The 18437-nt window shown below is 43.5% G+C and overlaps 1 protein-coding gene across 3 annotated transcripts; it reads left to right on the forward strand.

Moving 5' to 3' along the window:
• The first annotated feature begins 550 nt into the window (after positions 1 to 550).
• CCSAP (centriole, cilia and spindle associated protein) lies at positions 551 to 11828 on the forward strand. 3 transcript variants are annotated; one of them, XR_009729306.1, is made up of 5 exons: positions 551 to 915; positions 8790 to 9058; positions 9335 to 9447; positions 9855 to 10000; positions 10589 to 10712. XR_009729306.1 is itself a non-coding variant. In XM_061378846.1 (3 exons), exons 1-3 carry the CDS (start codon positions 567 to 569, stop codon positions 10760 to 10762), a joined length of 792 nt encoding a protein of 263 aa, XP_061234830.1. In that variant the 5' UTR covers positions 551 to 566; the 3' UTR covers positions 10763 to 11828. The 3 variants fall into 3 exon arrangements, 1 of the variants encoding a protein (XP_061234830.1); XR_009729307.1 differs by lacking the exon at positions 9855 to 10000 and having other exon boundaries at positions 10589 to 10725; XM_061378846.1 differs by lacking the exons at positions 9335 to 9447; positions 9855 to 10000 and having other exon boundaries at positions 10589 to 11828.
• Positions 11829 to 18437: the final 6609 nt, after the last annotated feature.

Below are 18437 nucleotides of genomic sequence, written 5' to 3' on the forward strand. Positions count from 1 at the left end.
GCTAGCCGATTTGATCCTGGCCAATCCGATCCGATCCTAGCTGATCCAATCCAATCCTAGCTGATCCAATCCAATCCTAGCCAAGCCGAGCCTAGCCTAGCCAATCCTATCCGATCAGAGCCTAGCCGAGCCCAGCCTAGCCATGCCAAGCCGAGCCAAGCCAAGCCTAGCCGAGCCCAGCCAAGCCGAGCCAAGCCGAGCCGAGCCGAGCCTAGCCGAGCTGAGCCTAGCCGAGCCGATCCGAGCCTCGCCAATCTGAGCCTCGCCTAGGCTAGCCGATTCGATCCTGGCCAATCCGATCCTAGCTGATCCAATCCAATCCTAGCCAAGCCGAGCCTAGCCTAGCCAATCCGATCCGATCAGAGCCGAGCCGAGCCGAGCCGAGCCGAGCCGAGCCGAGCCGAGCCTCACGTGACGCGCAGGGCGGTGCTGGTTGGGGAGGGGGCTGCGCGCCGCGATTGGCTCTGGGCGGGCGGGGCGGGGTCTGGCGCCGCTGTTTGGATTTAAACGTTGCAGCGGGAGGGGGCGGGTTCTGTCGCTCCCGTTTCCCCGTTCGCGGCTCCGCCATGGTGGTGCCGGCGCGGCGCGTGAAGACCGAGTACATGAAGCGCTTCAAGGAGCCCAAGTGGGAGTCGTGCGGCGCCTGCTACCTGGAGCTGCTGCGCTACCGCCTCAGCCGCCGCCTCCTGGAGCAGGCGCACCGGCCCTGGCTGTGGGACGGCTGGGAGGACGACAGTGGCAGCGGCGGCGGCAGCAGCACTGCCGGATCCCCCTCGCCGCCGGCCGCCAGCAGCCCCGCGGCCGCGCAGGAGGAGGAGGCGGCGGCGGCACCTGCAGCACCACCGGCACCGAGTGAGGCGGGACGGGCCAGCCCCGTTCGGGAGCGGGGTAATGGCGGTGAGTGTTTGGGGAGGGGTGTCTGTGTGTCGCGGGGCAGCGCTGCCCGCCGTCCCCGGAGCCAGGCGGGTCCTGCCCGGCCTGAGCGGGGCACGGCAAAGATGGCTCCGGCAGCCCTGCCGCGGCGGGGGGGGGTGCTCCCCCATCCCGGAGAGACCCCGCTGTCCCCAGCTGGCCCGGGGATGTCCGCAGGGCCGGGTCTGGGGGAGAACGGTGGGGCGGCAGGGCCAGCGCAGCGCGGGTTGTGTCATACAGCGGGGGGTACAGGTTGGTGCTCTCCAAATGAGGTGTGGGGGAAGCCGGGCAGGGCTCGGGGGCACGTCGGGGCAGCACCGGTGGCTGTTCCGACGGAAGGGAATGCTGTTAATGGGCTCCTTGCTCTAGGCCTGCGGAGAAGCCGTAGCTGCGGCATCGGAGGTGTTTCTTTAAAGAGCCAAGCGGTGCTAACTCTCACCCTGAGTCACAGCCACTGATGTAAACTGTTGCCATGGGAGCGCAGCATCTCTGCAATTATATAAGCTGTTTCTCTGGCAAAAGCAGCGGCAAGTTGGACTGTTTGCCAGTGGCAGGCACTTAGCTCGGTTGCTTTCCTGGATGTGCACACGTAGTTTGCCTCAGCTGAACACTTGGTTCTCTGTTCTAACTGAGGTTTGGCCTTGGGTTTGCAGCTCGGTGCAGACAACTGTGTAGGCCTGAGCAGCTGTAGAGCTGGTGGTGTCTTGCTCTCTTCTTGCATATCTTACCTTTTGGTATCTCGAGAATTAACTATGCAGAGCGGTTAGACAGGTAATGACACTGTCAAGCTTCCTCGGTTGGTGCGGTTTTTATCCTGTAGCATATTGTCTCTTACCTATAATGAAAGAAAGCATCATCTGGCAGCCATTGATTGGTCTTTGGAATGCCTTTTGAATCCTCTATGTATCTATTGTACTGTAGGAAGGGAAGTCCTTGAGAATTGTTCAGTTAAGCCTCACGTGGCCTGGATGGTTTTTCTGGTTGGATGTGGTTGTTTGGAGTGGGGTGATTAATCTGTTTCAGTATCCCTTGGGGCCTGAGTTTATGAGAATAATCTATATTCTGACACTCAAGACTAAACTGTGCTCGTAGTCCTTAAGGATACCATGTTATACAAAAGCTTAGCTTTGCTGAAGTCCTCTATTGAAGAGACCTGGTGTCTCAGGGCATGCTGTGGGGTTTTGCAGTGAGCTGCCCTCCTCATGGCTGGGTGTTTCTGTGGTGCCAGCCCCATGTTGGGGTGCACACATCTGCTGGCTGCCAGGGCACCTGCAGGTCTGGCTGCAGTTACTTGTCGCCTGGCTCTGGCTGGGCTGGTTTTGGCAGTGAGTGAAAGCTTGATAGCTGTGGATATGCTGCTTGTGCAGGCACTTTGTCATCAGTGATGTTGTGTGCCACTATCCAGTGCACCCACCTCTGTATCCTCATTACAGTATCAGTTGCCAAGGGACTGTAGCATATTAAGCTATGGGATTTTGGATGGTTGTGGCTTTGTAGCTGATGTACATTTGCCATGCTGCTAGAAGGGAATGCCTAATGTTCTATTAGGTCCTTGCTATTTTACACTTACAATGGGAGAGAAATCTGTGCCTAACATTTATTTCTTTGCTAGGTGGCTTAGGGTAAACACTTATTTTTTTTAAGCTCTCCAAGTATTCAAGGGATTTACTAAGTCCTTAGCAAAAGGACCAAAAGCAACTCTGCTTAGCCATCAGGATTTAGTGGGAATTTATTGTATATTAGCGTATATGCTAATGTATAGGCGAGTGATTTGATATTGAACAATTGTAAGGATGTTTCCTTTGCATAGTGGCTGGCTAATTAAAACCTGTGGAGGAGATAACATGGAGACTGCCACTCTGCATCTTCTATTATTCAACTGCCTTTTCTTTTCTTTTCTTTTCTGGAGGAACTTAATTATACCCAAGTGCTGTGGGGGTAGCTGAGTGTGCTCATGTTGATGACATCTTTTGTCTTCTGAATCTGAGATCCACCCACATGCTGCAGCATTCTGGTTGTTACCTGGCTACTGCTGCTTCCCTCTGTTCTGTGGGGAACCTGATTTCTGGCTGAGTAGTACTGATAATGCTTGTGGACAAGAGTATTTGGCCAGCACTCATGTTTCCTAGTATGTGTGGTAAAGCCAGTTTGTAATGGTGTGTGCCCATGGTTGCTTTTCCCTTATGAAGATGAGCCTGTGAGTGTTTGTAAAGCAGGTTGTAAGTGTAGAGAAAAGTGATGCATACAGCATGCCTTTAAGGTTTAGTGGTGTTGGTCTAAAGTACAACCAGTATGAACATCTGAGATACTACATAGGACAAACGCATTTTGCCATGGTGCTTGTGTGTAAGCTATAACTGAGTGATCCTAAGGTGTGCTTGGTAGCAAATTTAGGTTAATTGCTTCCAGCTCTTCACTTGCAGCAATAGTTCTGTAGAACATGCCCAGGCACAGATGTGCTTTAAACACAATCCAGCAAAATCTTGACCTAAATCAACTGGTCTAGTTGACACATCCTCAAAACTGTCAACACAGCTCAGTGGGCCTGTAAGTGAAAGGCAGGAGCTCTTGGCAGCTGTGCTGCTGTCAGACCTGTTGCTTGTGAAATGATGCCACTGCACACGCATGCTGGATGAAGGCATCTTTCAGCCTTATTGTCATTTGCCTTCACCACGTTTGTGCAGTGGTCTTAAATGGCAATAGTGACAAAGGGCTGTCAAAGCAGTTGCCACACAGTAGCTGGAAAGTGACTGATCTGTATTAGTGCAACTCTACAGAATATCCAGTTTCAAACTTGTTTCCTGATCTTGCCTGCCATTGTGTTGCAGGTGCATTTGCTGGCCCAAGAACATGGGGAGGAGTAGTGACAATAGTGTCAGCTTAGGGATTTATAGTACTGTGATTCAAAGTTGCTCTAATTTTTTTGGTTGGAAACAAGCTTGGCTATGAAGCCAAGCCAGTCATTATTTTCCAAACTCTGTGGTAGATAAAGCTTGTGTGAACTTAATTGGCTTTGAGCTGCTGTGTTGCTGGTAGCTCCAGTACTGCTTCATATAAGATTTCTTGAAACAATGATGTTGAGTTCTTCCAGCTGTACTAACTACAATTCTAACTACTAAATGGAATTCAATGATGTTGAATTCCATCCAGCTGTAGTCTGTTCATACCCACAACTGAGTATATGTATGCCCTCTTCAAGAGGCCTTAGAAACCTGCTGTATTTGGAGAAAGGTGGTGTACTAAAGCTGGAAGCTCTGAGTTCTGCCTGTGGCAGTTTAAGCACAAAGCGCTTATCCTAAGCATGATGAGCAAACTTCTCTACTGAAGTAATACTGAAATCATAGAGTCATAGAGCCATAGAATATAATAAAATATATAAAAAACATTGCTTCAATAGAGATTAGACCTGTGGGTCTAACCAGAAGGTTGTTGATACTTCTAGTGAGTCAGCGGGGCCTTTGAAATGGGAATCCTGCCTGCCCCATAGGGCAGGCAGTACTGTGGGAGGGAGGAAGTTCCACTGGAGCTTTTCCTGCTTTAGCCCTGGAAGGGAGCTCCTGTGTGAACCGGGCAATGCAGTGGGGTTTAAATGGCCCCTTCTGGGCAGGAGCTTTCAACAGGCATATTGGGTGGGCCTGGCAGCCTTGTTCTGCCTGCTAAGCACTTAATCCCCTCCTGTCCAGCATGCTATGCTTAGCATCCATGATGTAGTTTTAAATGTTCCTAGCTTTTTCCCACTCCCGTCTAATCCCTGTAATGCTGCTGCCAATCAGTTCTGAGTTTCCTGTGCCTGCTGGAGCTAGCACACTGCATGGGAAGGAGGACATGGGTAAGTGTTGCTGGTGTTTAGACTCCCTGAGCAGCTGGGTCTAACTCCTTTCTTGCTATCAGCTGCTGCTTTTCTACCTTCCTGAGAAGAGGGGTGCCTAACAAAATGGCCTGGATATAAACTATAGTTTTAAATAAAAGGCTTAACTGTTACAGATACCTGCCTTGTGCCTTCACCGAGTTCTGTATAAATGTGGGAGTGAATTAACTGAAATACCTGCTCTAATAGCAGCTGCTCATAAGATGCTATAGTGTGCTCTGGCATACAGCATTTACTGTGAAACTGTGCACAGGACTCTGCATGCCATTTATCCATATGCTTTTATTGCTATTTTGGGACAAGCAGGCTCAGTCATTTCTGTACCAGCTGGAACTATATATGCTAGTGAACAGCATCCCCCAGGCATGGCTGTTGCCTTGAAATAGTATCTTAAACCCGGAGTTTCCATGCAATTGCCAAGTCCCCACTTCTCTGTATCTTTTAAGTCTCTAAATGCCACCTCTGCTTCTCATGAACTCCGTGTTGCTCCATCCTTCTTTGCAGAGAAGGAAGATGCCGTTTTTCTCTTGAACAGAGGATGGAACAGCTTCCCAAAATAAAAGTACTCCTGTTTCAGAATTGGCAGCAGTATGTCCCCCTGTAGTGCTTTCTCAGAACAGTGTTTCCTTCTGATAATGGACCTAGCAGTCCCTTTATTAGGAGTGGGCAGGGGAGAGAGCTGTGTGGATATTTTGTAAAGGGATAGGCCTGTGCTGCCTGTAATGAATGTGAGCTGCCTTGCTAGAGGTGAAGCTGTGTGTCCCAGAGCTCAGGGCATACTATGCAGAGGAAGGCTTTTACCACACTGAGGTCACTGCTGCTTACTTTTCATCCAGCCGTGGCTATAATGACTGAAACTATGTGCTCCCAATACTGGGATACATGAAATTCTTCTGGCTGTTTTTTGTTCTCACTCTGTCACTCCTATGGCCTTGACTACTGTCCTTTGTTGTGGGGACAGTTAAGTGATTTCTTAACATAGAGCTCTACACACTCACATTGCTTGCTCTCTCACCCAAATACTCAGATGCACTGCAGTATCATCTGTTGTGGAATGCCACACCTGCACAGCTTGGAAGACCTGTGTATATAGGCTAGCCTTAACAGGGCCCAGCACCAGGGCCCCTGTGCTGGCTGGTAGCAAGTGGAATATGTATTGGCAAGACTTAGGGCTAGTGAGAAGGAATCTGAGGCTTGCCTTATGGGCATGCTGGGGCATGTGGCAAATCTTCATGTTTTTACCCTACAAGCATGAAAAGCAGTGTCCCATTGGGCACATACTTGCTTGACTATCTAAATCATAGCAATTGGCAAGAATGATTGCTATTTTGTCACAGTATTGGCAGGACCTTCTGCTTTCAGTGAAGACCCTTAGGTAAAGCTTGTACTAGTGGCTTGTGATCAACCTCTCAGTATGTAAGCAAGCCTTAGATGAACTCCTGTCAGTGGAGAAATTCCCTCTGTATGTACCAGTGTATCCTGGTGGTGGCTGAATGTGCTGAGACTTGGAACAGAGGTATCTTGCAGCTGGTCCCAGCACAACCAGAAATAGATGATATGGTGGAAGACTTCCAAATTCAGCATGTTTGTCAGCAGTTTCAATGTGTCACTGTGTGTGTCTAGCAGAAGGCAGCATTTAATGCACAAAGGTGGACACCTGAAAGGACACCCTTACTAGTGGACTGCTATGCTGTTAGGGTAGTAACATCACTGGCCTAAAAGTCACAGACTTCAGATCAATGTCTGCTGCTGCCCACAATGCTTAGGGGTCATGCTCAATGTCTACCATACACGCCCAGCTTGTCAACACTACTGTTGATGATTAGCAGGATGGAGAACTAAACCAGGGTTCTGTGTGTTTTTTCCACAGTTGTATTTCCCAGCATGCTGTAAGTACTATATTGATTAAAATTACAGAATCAAATCATTTAGGTTGGAAAAGATCTTTAAGATCAAGTCCAACCATTAGCCTGGCACTGCCAAGTCCACCGTTAAACAACATCTTTAAGTGCCACATCTACACATTTTTAATAGCTCCAGGGATGATGACCCCATCACTTCCCTGGGCAGCCTGTTCCCTTTCCTTGATAATCCTTTTGGTGAAGAAGTTTTTCCTAATATTCAACCTAAACTGCCCCTGGGGCAACTTAGGGCCATTTCCTCTTGTCCTATCACTTCTTACTTGAGAGAAGAGACTGACCCTCACCTCACACAACCTCCTTTCAGGTAGTTCTAGAGACTGGTAAAGTCTCTCCTGAACCTCCTTATCTTCAGACTAAACACCCCCAGTTCCCTCGGCTGTTCCTTATCAGACTTGTGCTCTGGACCCTTCACCAGCTTTGTTGCCCATTTCTGGACCAGCTTTAGCACCTCAACATCTGTCTTGTAGTGAGGGGCCCAGTACAGGGGGAGGATCACATCACTGGCCCTGCTGCCACACTACTGCTGATACAAGCCAGGATGCCCTTGGCCACCTGGGGGGACAAGCTGCTCATGTTCAGCTGGCTGTTGACCAGCACCCCAGGTCCTTTTTCTCTATACAGCTTTCCAGCTACTCTTCCCTGAGCCTGTGATGTTGCATGGGGCTGTTGTGACCCAAGTGCAGGACATGGCACCGAGCCTTGTTGAACCTCATACCACTGGCCACAGCCCATCAATCCAGCCTGTTGAGATCCCCCTGTAGAGTCTTCCTATCCTCCAGCTGATCAACACTCCCACCCAACTTGGTGTCATCTGCAAACTTACTGAGGGTGCACTCCACCCCTCATCCAGCTCATTAAGATAAATAGTTTGGATTAGTAGTAAGAGAATAGTTTATGACTTCTTGTTACCAGTTTGTAGACCTTACACATCTCAATGGTGGTAAAATCTTTGATCATCCTCTTCCAGTCAACTTTTATCCGTGGGTGTTCACTTGATTATATTTACTTATGTCATAAACCGGACTTGTTCAAAGCAACTTTATTGTAAGGCATGACTTTCTTACCAGCCTCTCAGATTTATGAACTATTGCAGGGCTATACCAAATACTGGCTTCCTTGATCTTAAGTCTAAGACACAGATTTTTGTATGTAAGTAGTAGTATGCAGGAAGTGTCAAGAATTGCTGGCTGCGAGGAACCACAAACAGGAAAACTAGTTCCTCCGTAGTTCTAGCTCTACAATGCAAGAAGATTGGATCTTGTTTCCCTGTGTTTTTATTAATGTCTTGTATAATCTTAATTCAGCCTCTAATGTTAGTCTATGTGCAAAGCTGAGACAATGATACAGACTTCAAATTTTTCATCACAAACTCTGCTTACCCAATGCCTGGAGGACAAATGCTGGACCCTTGTTATGGGAAGTTTAAAAAGCATGTGTGTGGGGAAATTAGCCTTGGGGAGCATTGCCTGTGGAGTGTGGTACTTTAAATGTAAAACACACATCACAGAACAGATAGCATGGGTGATGTCTTCCACTTTGTAAGTCTTTGCTTCATACTCCCCTCTCCTCCATAAGCAGAAAACCACCATCAAGATGTAGGTATAATTAGGGTACTTGAAAACAAATCACTTTTTTTCTTTCAGTGGAAGCTTATAATAGAGGGAGTTAATATTGCACATGTTCTTATCAGGCTTCATCTCTGGCTGGCTGGCACCATCTCCATGGCATTCAGCAGTCCGTATGTTTGCTGTCTGAAAGATGGTGGAAGGATGAGGTAGTGAAGACTGAAGATCACTGGAAACAGTTTTGAAATGCTGCCTGGAGCTGTTGGTAATCTGTGGCCTTGCTAGTGAAAGGCATGTTTGAATATGTGAAAGCTGATGTACAGAGGGATGGGCTTAGAAATATTGTAGTCACTAAAGAAAGGGTGAAGGCATTTAAGCAAGGTATATATCTGTTGCTGGAAGTAATGACTTCAGTTCTAAACACAGCAGTTTCGGTGATGTATTGAGAGGCTGTGCAAGTCATACCTTAATATATTGTTGTTGGGAGCTTAAAGCATAAACTTTTTGTTTCTTTAGAGAAAGAAAGAGAAGAAAAGCAGAAGGAAGAGCAAGAAAAAACTGTAGAACACCCTTCTGTAAAGGAAGCAGACAAAACCAGCCGTCCAGGACGACGTCCAAGTCAAAGTGCCTTGTCCAGTCGGAATGATCGAAGATCAGCCAAAAGCCCTCAAAAGACAGATGCACCAAAGGAGAATAAACATCCATTTGCTCTGTATGGGTGGGGAGAAAGACAGACAGATACTGGAAGCCAGAAAACTCACAATGTTTGTGCTTCTGCTTCAGCAAATGAAGTAAGTGAAAGCTTCTGTTTTGTTACTTAGTGCCTGGGTAAGACACATGTCTAATACTGAGATAAAACTTCCCAGGGATGCCTCTGAGTGCCTGGAAATTCTAGCAGTAAATTATAAATAAATTAAATTAAAAACTATAACAATGAACCTGAACAGGTTCAACATGTCTGAATCAGGCAGCTCTTAACTGTTAATTTGGTTTTGAAACTTCCCATGTTTGACTAATACTTGCAAGTTCTGATTAAATCTTGGCTATCTTGTTTCTGGCTGTTACAGTGTTACCAGCAAAACTGGCTGTTATAAATGTATTTCTGCATTCTGAACTTCAGGAAAACACGAGAAAAGCAGCAGCAGCAGGCAGTTAGCACCAGGCATCCCACAGCAGGCAGGTATATACACACTGGGGTAGAACATGTGCTGTGAAAGAGTGACTTGTGCTGGGGCACTTATGAGGAATAGGCGCCTCACTGAGAAGGAACAAATGCTTTGCTGCTGAGATGTCTGCCTAGAAGCTTGCTTCAGCAGGTTGCTAACTTCTTGCTGACAGAAGAATGGTCTATGAGATGGCTGATGGATTGCAGGGTTGATGTATTAGCAAAATAGCACAGATAAAATTCATATGGTCATGGACAGCACCAGGATTCTGCTATGGTAGGGTACGTTTCCTGGCTTCGCAAGAAACACTGAAGTTGGAGTGTTGCAGCAGGTCCATTTCTTTCTTTTCTGTAGTTCTAGTCTGGCAAAACATAGCCATTACTGTATCCCTGCCAGCATCTTGTCTTTCTCATTAATGTAGAGTCTGAACCTATGACCTGAGATATCTGATGATGAAGGTGGATGGTGTTCTTGATCTATGAGATAGAGCTGAGTTCTGATGGACTGTTTTGGAAGGGGCTTGAAGCTTAAGTCTTTTCCTTTCTGGACACTTCTGATGCATTTCTAGTTATGTAATGTTTTATTGCTAAGATGCTTCTTTAAGTGGAAAGTGAGTACTTACTGCCTCAGCTAGGTCCCCTTTCTTTAATGTTTGAAAGTTTTCACATTCTCCTAATTGAGATGGGATGTAGTTTTAAATCTGGAGATGGAAGCAAGCAAGCATAGAAGCTGGCTCTTAAATTTGGAGGAAATATGATTCATATAAGCATGCATGTAGTGTGCCTGCAGCACGTTGTCAAAATTATGTACTTCAGTGTCTTGGGATTGGTTTTACTATTTAACTTAGGTTTTAAGGGATGCTTTGGGTATATTGAGGAATGTTTAAGAAATTAAAATGGTAGAAATGGGAAACTTGAGGTTTTTATAATATGCAAGAGTAAGACTGAGAAACATTCAAGATGGAAAGATAATGCAGAACAGAACTGGAGGTATTTTTAATAAAATTCTATACTCCTGTTAGGTACAAATTACAGAAGAAAACATACTCTTGCTAGCAACCCCTGTTAATTCAGGATGGCAACTGGGACAAAGTCATCTTCCCTGGGGGTGTTCTGAGGTTGTTTTCCTGCTGTAATACTAACTCTGGTCTTCTAGATTCATGAATCTGCTCTCCGAGCAAAGAACAGGAGGCAAGTGGAGAAAAGGAAGCTCTCTCAGAGGCGGGTACGATCAGCAGAAGCAGAGAAAGCCTGGCGAATAAAGCCCGCCCCTCCAGATAACCCTTGGATGACAGAGTACATGAGATGCTACTCAGCAAGAGCTCTGTGAATCTGGATTCACTTAGGCATCTTCAAAAGAAGTTATGCATATCAGGACACTGGTGCAAGGAACCAAACTACTTATGCAAGGTTTTTATAGGGAGTTTCCAGCTGTTAAAGTATTTGCTATGATGTTTTTATCTTGGCTACCTACCTCACAGTGGGGTGCATTGTTGGAGCCATAATATTTGAAGAGGCTTTTAGATAGAGCTACCCAAACTTTTAACCAATTCCCCTTTTGGGGAATTTTTCTGATGCTTCAGTTGACTCGTTTTTTGGGGTGGAAGGGGAGCTTCAGCATACAGGGAGTCAAACACTCTTTTGAGCTTGGTTACAAATAACCTATTGTCCCTTATTTTTAAAAGTTCAAGTTGCAGGGAAGTGGTGCTGGGGAAAGACTTGAAAGGTGTGATGGAGGTGCCTTTGCATTTATAGTACTATTTGATTTAATACTTCTACCAAAATAAGCATATTAAGACAGGTAACAGGAAAGCCAGTGGGTCTGGTAAAAAGCACTAATAAATGTCCATGCTTTAGGCAGGCAAATACTAAGTATTGTCTGTACACAGAAACTTTCAGAAAAACCTTGTTTGATTAGTGGATCTGCTGACTCTTACTGCTGTTTCTAAGGTCATTAGAATAAACTACTAATTTTCAGGGTAAGAAACAGCTACAGGATTGTTCTGCTGTTGCTGTGCCTGTTGTACCAAATAATGGATGTAGACAATCATGATCTGCTAGCTGCTGCTCAATAAGCAGTTGCTTGTTCTACCAGTATGAAGTTGTACCACTGTATAAGCTCATGGTTACACTTACTCTGTGCTTAATTATGTAAATGTGTTTATTGAAGGAGAGGGCTGGCTCCTGTCTAGTGAAGTCTATTTTTAACACTTAGAGTACCTATTATGCTCAGTGGGGACCAGAGTGCAATATGCATTCCATTTGGTGGCATTGTACAAGTATACTGTTAGAGGTTTTAAACTTGAGGATTGCGTGGATAAGGCTTGCAGATGAAGTCCTGAGTGGCTTTCTGCCTCTCAAAATTGGTGTGGAAGCCCTTGCTATAGGGGTGAGAGGAAGGAACATACAGTGGACTTTGAACACTCACGTTATAGGTCCTACTTCTACATAGCAAGTCATTGTTTGTGATATCCTCAGTGGGCGCTTTTCCCCTCAAGCTGCTGTAAGTTATTTTGTTTTCAGTTGGATAACTAAGCTTTAGGCAGATGATTGCTGTAGTTGTGAGCTTGAAGTTTTGTTCAGATGTGTTGTGTGTTAGTCACATGTGTTGGTTACCTCAGTTTAATCGTCTTGCAGCTTGTGTTTTGCAGACTGAACACCTTCTCACAGGAAGCACACTTGCACTTGTGTAGCAGATGCCTGCGCTAGTCTTAGCTTCATTCCACAATCTGTGAGTAAGCAGGACTCCTGAACTACTACTGCAGCACATAGCTACATTCTTAGTGTAAAGTTTCATTTTAAGTGTTATCAAAAGAAAGTAATCACACAAAGGGACTAAGCACTGCTGCCTCCTAGTGTTAATGGCATTCCATCAGTACAGGTTTCATTACTCCCAGTTTTAATCTTATTAAAGTCCTAGAATCAATGAAATTATAACCTGAGTTTTACTTGCCTTTTAAGCATAAAGTTATAAAAATACAGACAACTCTTGTTCAAATCTACCTGATCTTATGGCTTTTAAGTCTGGGATTGCAAAGTATGATTAAGTATGTTTTATACGTAGCAAAAAGTACTGTATTCCAACTCTTAAGTAAACCACAGGCTAAAACTTCCTAAAACTGCCGGACAGTGAGCAAAACTGAGGCAGACTATTCCAGAATATGTCTTGAGATTCCTTTATTTTCCTTTTATGCGTTGTTTTCCTCTTTAAATAGCTGCTCTAAATATGCTTAAGTTGCTTCTACTGATGTCTCAATTCAGAAATGCACCCTAACTTTGAGTAATGGTATGAAAGCATTTACTCAGTGGTGTTTAACAGCCTATCTGTTCCAGCTGCCCACAGGCTTTGCAGGCTCTGTGTAACAGTAGAAGGACTGTGCCCCTGGTGCATTCTGTCACATTAAACAGCTTCCTTGACTGTGTGGGGCAGGGCTCATCTTGCCATGCTTTCAAAGACAGCTTCTGTGGTTCTCTCTTCCCACTGACAATGAAGGAACTGAGATAACTATGTGCCTGCTTCAAGTACCCATTTTTGGATAAGATGGACCTCCCATCAGATGCTGGTCTTTCCAGTAATTATAGAAGGTTTAAATGTCTTCTGCCTTGGATACCAGGTACCAAACTTAAAACATGTAAAAACAGGCTTGTTCAGGGTGTTCTACAGGGTGTAAGAATCTTCACCAGCACCAAGGCTGCTGTGTACTGAGGATCTAGTTCTTATCCTTGTTAGGTCAAGAACTGTCCCCATCAAAACCATCTGCTAGAAGACAGTAGTGACATTAATCAGGTCAAGTGAGTCCCAGTCATGCTTTTTCAAATGATTTGTAGCTAAAACCGATTCTGGGTGCTATGTTGGTACTGTCGTGGTTTACAGAATGTAATGCCTGAAGTGAGGGATAAATCATTCTATAATTCAGGTAGCCTTCCTGTATTTGGGTGTTATTTGGCTTTAAAAGGCTAGTAGGTTTGCTTAGACAATGTGAAATGGTTTAGTTCTGATGCTGCAGAGTTGTACATGCAAAATATTTGGCATGTCCCAGGCTGAAGTCTGAAAAACTGTTATTTTAATGTTTTGACATTAAGAAATGACAAGCCAATCGACTTGGAAAGCAGAACTCTTCAAGTGCAAAAGCTTTAACTATATTGCATAGATTCTGATAGGAGATGACTGTTTTGCATCAAGTTGGACTCACTAAAAATGGAAAACCTAGTAAATGTCACCCAATCAAGTAAGGAAGTTCTGAACTTTGTCTTGCATGGACTCTTGAATTCAGCCAAGTAATGAAAATTTCTCGCTCCTGTTGTAGAACTGTTTGTAAGAACACAGCAAATACTCAGTTGTCCCAAGTCTTCATTAAAATAACTGCTTATTCCTTTTTATTTCTGAAAGTACTTAGCTAAGTGAAACAAGACTTTTACAATGTGTAATGCTGAAATTTAACTGTAGTGTTGTGACAACTAGTGTTTACAATGTGAAATGTTACAATGAAAACTGAGTAAGAATGTCCCTGTGAGCTTAAAGTAGCATGCCTGTTCAGTCACTGCTGTCACATCTTTGCAACTATAGACTACTGACTTTTTCCACTGGAAACTGAGATAGTCCAGGTGATAGCTAACTTACAGCCAAACTTAACAAAACTGAAATATGAATTTCTGGTAAGAATTTTATCCAGGTGGCCAATGCACATTTTAATTAATTTTTTAATATGTATGGAAGTGTATCTAGCTTTGGCTTTTTTTTTTTATGGTATAATGCAGTGCCACTGAATGATAAAGGCCTCTCTTTGTTTTTCTTACTGTGATAAGGACCAAATGCTAGCAATCTGAGGGCCTTATGTGTGGTAAACCTGCCAGTTTAGTTTCTAGCTCAGTTAGTACACTCAGCAGCAAAGCCATATATGGAGCCTGACTCAACACCTTGACAGCAGCCCCTATAAATCAGGGGTCCAAGTGAGTGGGAAGCTGCCTCAGCTCTTGTTAGCACTGAATTCACTTTAAAAACAATAGGAAAATACCATCTAAGCTTGAAGCAATATGTGTTTTTTAAAGTAAGTTTTTAAACAGTATTTGTTTTTAATGCTTCTGTATTGTCTATATTTAATAGTGTAGTGTCAACTTGTATATGTGAATAAAATGAGTGACACGAAGTGCCTTGGCTGCTTGTAGTGGGTGTTTGGGGGGCTCTTGGGTTTTCCTTTGCATGCTGCTTTAGAGTCTGCATGCAAAATTGGTGGAGGGTTAGATTACAAGTCCAGAGCTGAGCTTTTCTGTTCCTCCTGGAACCTTTAAACAGATTCTTAATAACCCTTCCCTCCTGACTCTCTTTTTCTACTACTAACAAGGGCCTAAATGTAGTAGCTGTTTGGATTGCTATGCATGCTGAAACCTTTGGGAACCTTTATTTAGAACTTGGGAAGAAGAGGGTAATATGGGGGAAGAAACTAGGAAGCTGCATCACTAAGAACAAGTATAATCTTGCAAATAAGAAAAGTCAAGCTATTAAAGGATGGCTGTGCTGAAGTTCTACATGCTGCTGGTTCTATAGTAAAAATAGAGATCTTACGCTTTCATTCTCTGTGGATGTACAAGGGATGTATTCCTTTATTATGGTGTTAAGTCTTTCAGCATACACAGTGTAATGCAAATGAGCTGCACAGAGTAATCAAGCTCCTTTTTATAGCATTCATTCTTTAAGGACTTAGGAGAGCTGTGTAGTCTTGGGCTATGAGGTACCTCACTGAATACAAAGAACAGAATAGATCAACTGTGTATTCAATCTGAGATGCCTAAAGTGGGAAAACATCTTCCCTTTGCTTTAGCTTCAAAAAAGCATTAGCTGCTGAAGCCATATTATCCAAGTGACTTAGATCTATCTCATCCCTAGTCATTAGTGCAAAAAGACACAAGGAAGCCAAGTGCAGCATTGCAGGGTTGGGGCCCTCCTGTGCTGGTGGCAAAGCAGGCCCTGCTCCCAAGAAATACACTTCCAGCTGCTTCCCCACCCATGTACTGACTACACAATGAACTCATCAGAAGTCTTTTTTTTTTTAAGACTACCTAAGGTTTGTCATGTTCTGGACTTCACTTGGTAGGAAAAGCTTGTACAAGTAAATAGGATTTGCTCTAAAACACCTAGAAAACCAAGAAAGATTCTTTATTTGGGACTAGATACAGGCATTAAATGAAATAGTGTAGGCCAACAGACTCATTAAAAGGCAAGACACAGGCTTTAATAAGACATTTAAATCCTTTAAAGGTCTAAATAGCTAAGGCTCCACATCCAATAGATTCCCAGGAAACAGGTACCAAGTATTATTTCATGTAAAACTCCAAGCCATCTTGCTTTGGTAAAGTAAGAATTTTACATTAAAACCATACATAATTGAATATATTTCTCCCTTACTATTATTAGGTGAGCTACGTTTGGTTTGCAAACTATAATGCTAGAGCTTAAAAATCTACTCCAGGGCTGTTACTGACATGATGTTTGAAACAGTAAACAGTATAGCTTGCACTGGTGAGAGCTATTACTGCTATCAGGATTTCCCATTTTAGGAAGTTTCTTTTCAAAATGTTAGTGACAGGCACAGCATAAAAAGTTGTGCTACTACAAAACAGGCACATTAACCTGGTTAATGTGTATATAGTAAGAGTATACATTAAAAAAAAAAGGTAAAAACATGTCAAAACTCATTATAATGACACTATTCTTGCCTTCCATGTAGGAAGGGGACAGCTTAAGACAGTTGGTTTAAGAAAGAATAGAACTGTGCTTTTTTTTTATATGTAAAGGGAAAAGGGCAGGAAGAAATATAAGAAAATCCCAGCCAAATCCCTATAATTTATATTTAAAAGCAACAGAATTAAGTAACAGTCCCCCCACTCTTTTCAACTGCTACTGCTATAATGGAAAGACGTTTTGATCAACAGCCAAGACCACTTCAACCACGGTAACAGTGACAGGAGAGAGACCTTCAGTCAACTTCACTTGTACTGTGTCCCAGCTGATAAGCAAGTATTCAGCTTTCACTTTTTGTCAGTGTACCAAGAAACCTGATTAGATTGTGGTAAGGCAGGAGGGGGGACACACAAATTCCACCATATCTCATCTTTTCTCAGCATACCAGAACTCTGGCAGAAATACAACACAACCCAGTTAATAATCTGTCATTTAGACTGGTGGAGGAGACAATTATGTCCAACACTCACTTCAGATGACTTGCTTTTGGTAATTCCACTTCTGAGTACTAGGAGCTAAAATATACTGAGTGAGGATTAAGACAGGTAAGTTTCTTTGGAATTCTTTGATGTTTGTTTAAATGCATAGTTCAGCTGCTTCAAAAAATACTTTACATTCCTGCCAGGAAGAGAATACTCCTTGGGAATAATTGTTACCAGTTACATAACAAATCTAATCCTAAGTAACATAGGAGAAAGAGAGATTATATAGAAGTCTTTGGACTCAACAGCCTTTTAAAACCTAAATGTAGACTTTTCAAATACAAAGAGAACTTAATTCCTTTTAACACAGATGACCTAAGGTGTATAGTTTTCAGATAAGCAGCCACTTGAACCAAAAATGTCAGGACAAAGGGAATAATTTTAAACACAAAACTAAATCCATAAAAGATGGTCATATACCTCTGTGTAGGGCAAGAACAAAGCAAGCTCTTGTGCTTTAACTGCCCTCTAAATTACAACAACATGTCAGTTTCCTGGTTTAAACACACATTTGACAAGTAACCCTTTAAATAGAAGATAATCATATACAGACAATAATAAAGCATGCTTGACCCTGGAATTTCAGTACTGGGTTCTGATCATAATTACTTTGTGTTAACTTGCACTTCCAATAAGACTAAGTAAAAGTGTCACTAGTGATTCCTGTCACTGCAAATGCCCTCCTGATTTGGCTGAATTCGGCTAACTCCAGAAACACTGGTTTAGTTCTGCAGCTCTCTATCTGGCAAAACAAAAGCCACAGGTCTCTTACCTGATCAGCTGTCATGGCACAGTAAAAATCACATGCAATACTTGTGGTTCAGCCCTCCCTCTTGGACCTTCTGCAGGTCTCTTCTGTCTCCAGCTGAGGAATGAGGACAGGATTGCTAATCTCTTGCCTCACACCTCTTCCCCACAATAAGAAAAAAAAAAAGGCAGGAAAGAAAGTCTGAATTGTGTGTTTTAACACAGGGGAAAAATATAAATAAATAAATTCTGTACCAAGGCTGAAATTCCCCTTGATGAGTTCCACAGGGAGAACAGGTTACATAAGTGGTATGCTTGGCTTTTACCTTCCATCACAGGAGTCTGCCGGGGCAGTGTGGACAGCATTTTACACAGTGCACTCACATGAAGTTCAAAGATAGAGCACCAGCAAGACAGACAGTTCCTAATTTTAAAGTCTAATTTTAAAATTCCAAGTTCTTAATTGTACTTTATGAATATTTAAGAAAAAGAAATCAGTATTTTAAATGTCATACACTCAAGATACTTTAGAACCACCTATTTTGGTTCAGTTTGTACATTGCCAGGTACGATTCAACAGAGATCATACTTCCACAGTGGATTGCTCTGTTGTCATCAGAGGTTAGGACAACTCCTGCTGTGATAATTCTCTGTAAGCCCATGCCCCTGCCCTGGAATTACAACACACACACACAAGATGCACAGTTCTGTTCACATATACTTTCCATCTTTGTGATGCCAGTGCTATACAAAACATCAGGACCAAGAAAAAAGATCCGACTCAGTCAACAGCCATTTGAGAGACTTATAAGTATTTTTTCCTAAACTTTTGAAGTTTGATAAAAGCACTTCAGAAGTTACTCAAGAACTGTGATAAAATAGGATACATGGACATGAACAAAAATGACTTTTCCAACTTCCAACTATAGTAGCACATGTAATCATGGGTCCTAACCACACGCTGAGACTCAGTCATGTCAACAGCTTGTTAGAATGTGGCAAGCTGAGTAGGAAAAAATAAACCAACTACCCCTCAC

This window comes from Neopsephotus bourkii, unplaced genomic scaffold (assembly GCF_033783945.1).
Source record: "Neopsephotus bourkii isolate Nb327-2 ecotype Australia unplaced genomic scaffold, CSIRO-AGI_Nbou_v1 NB_1767, whole genome shotgun sequence".
NCBI lineage: Eukaryota > Metazoa > Chordata > Aves > Psittaciformes > Psittacidae > Neopsephotus > Neopsephotus bourkii.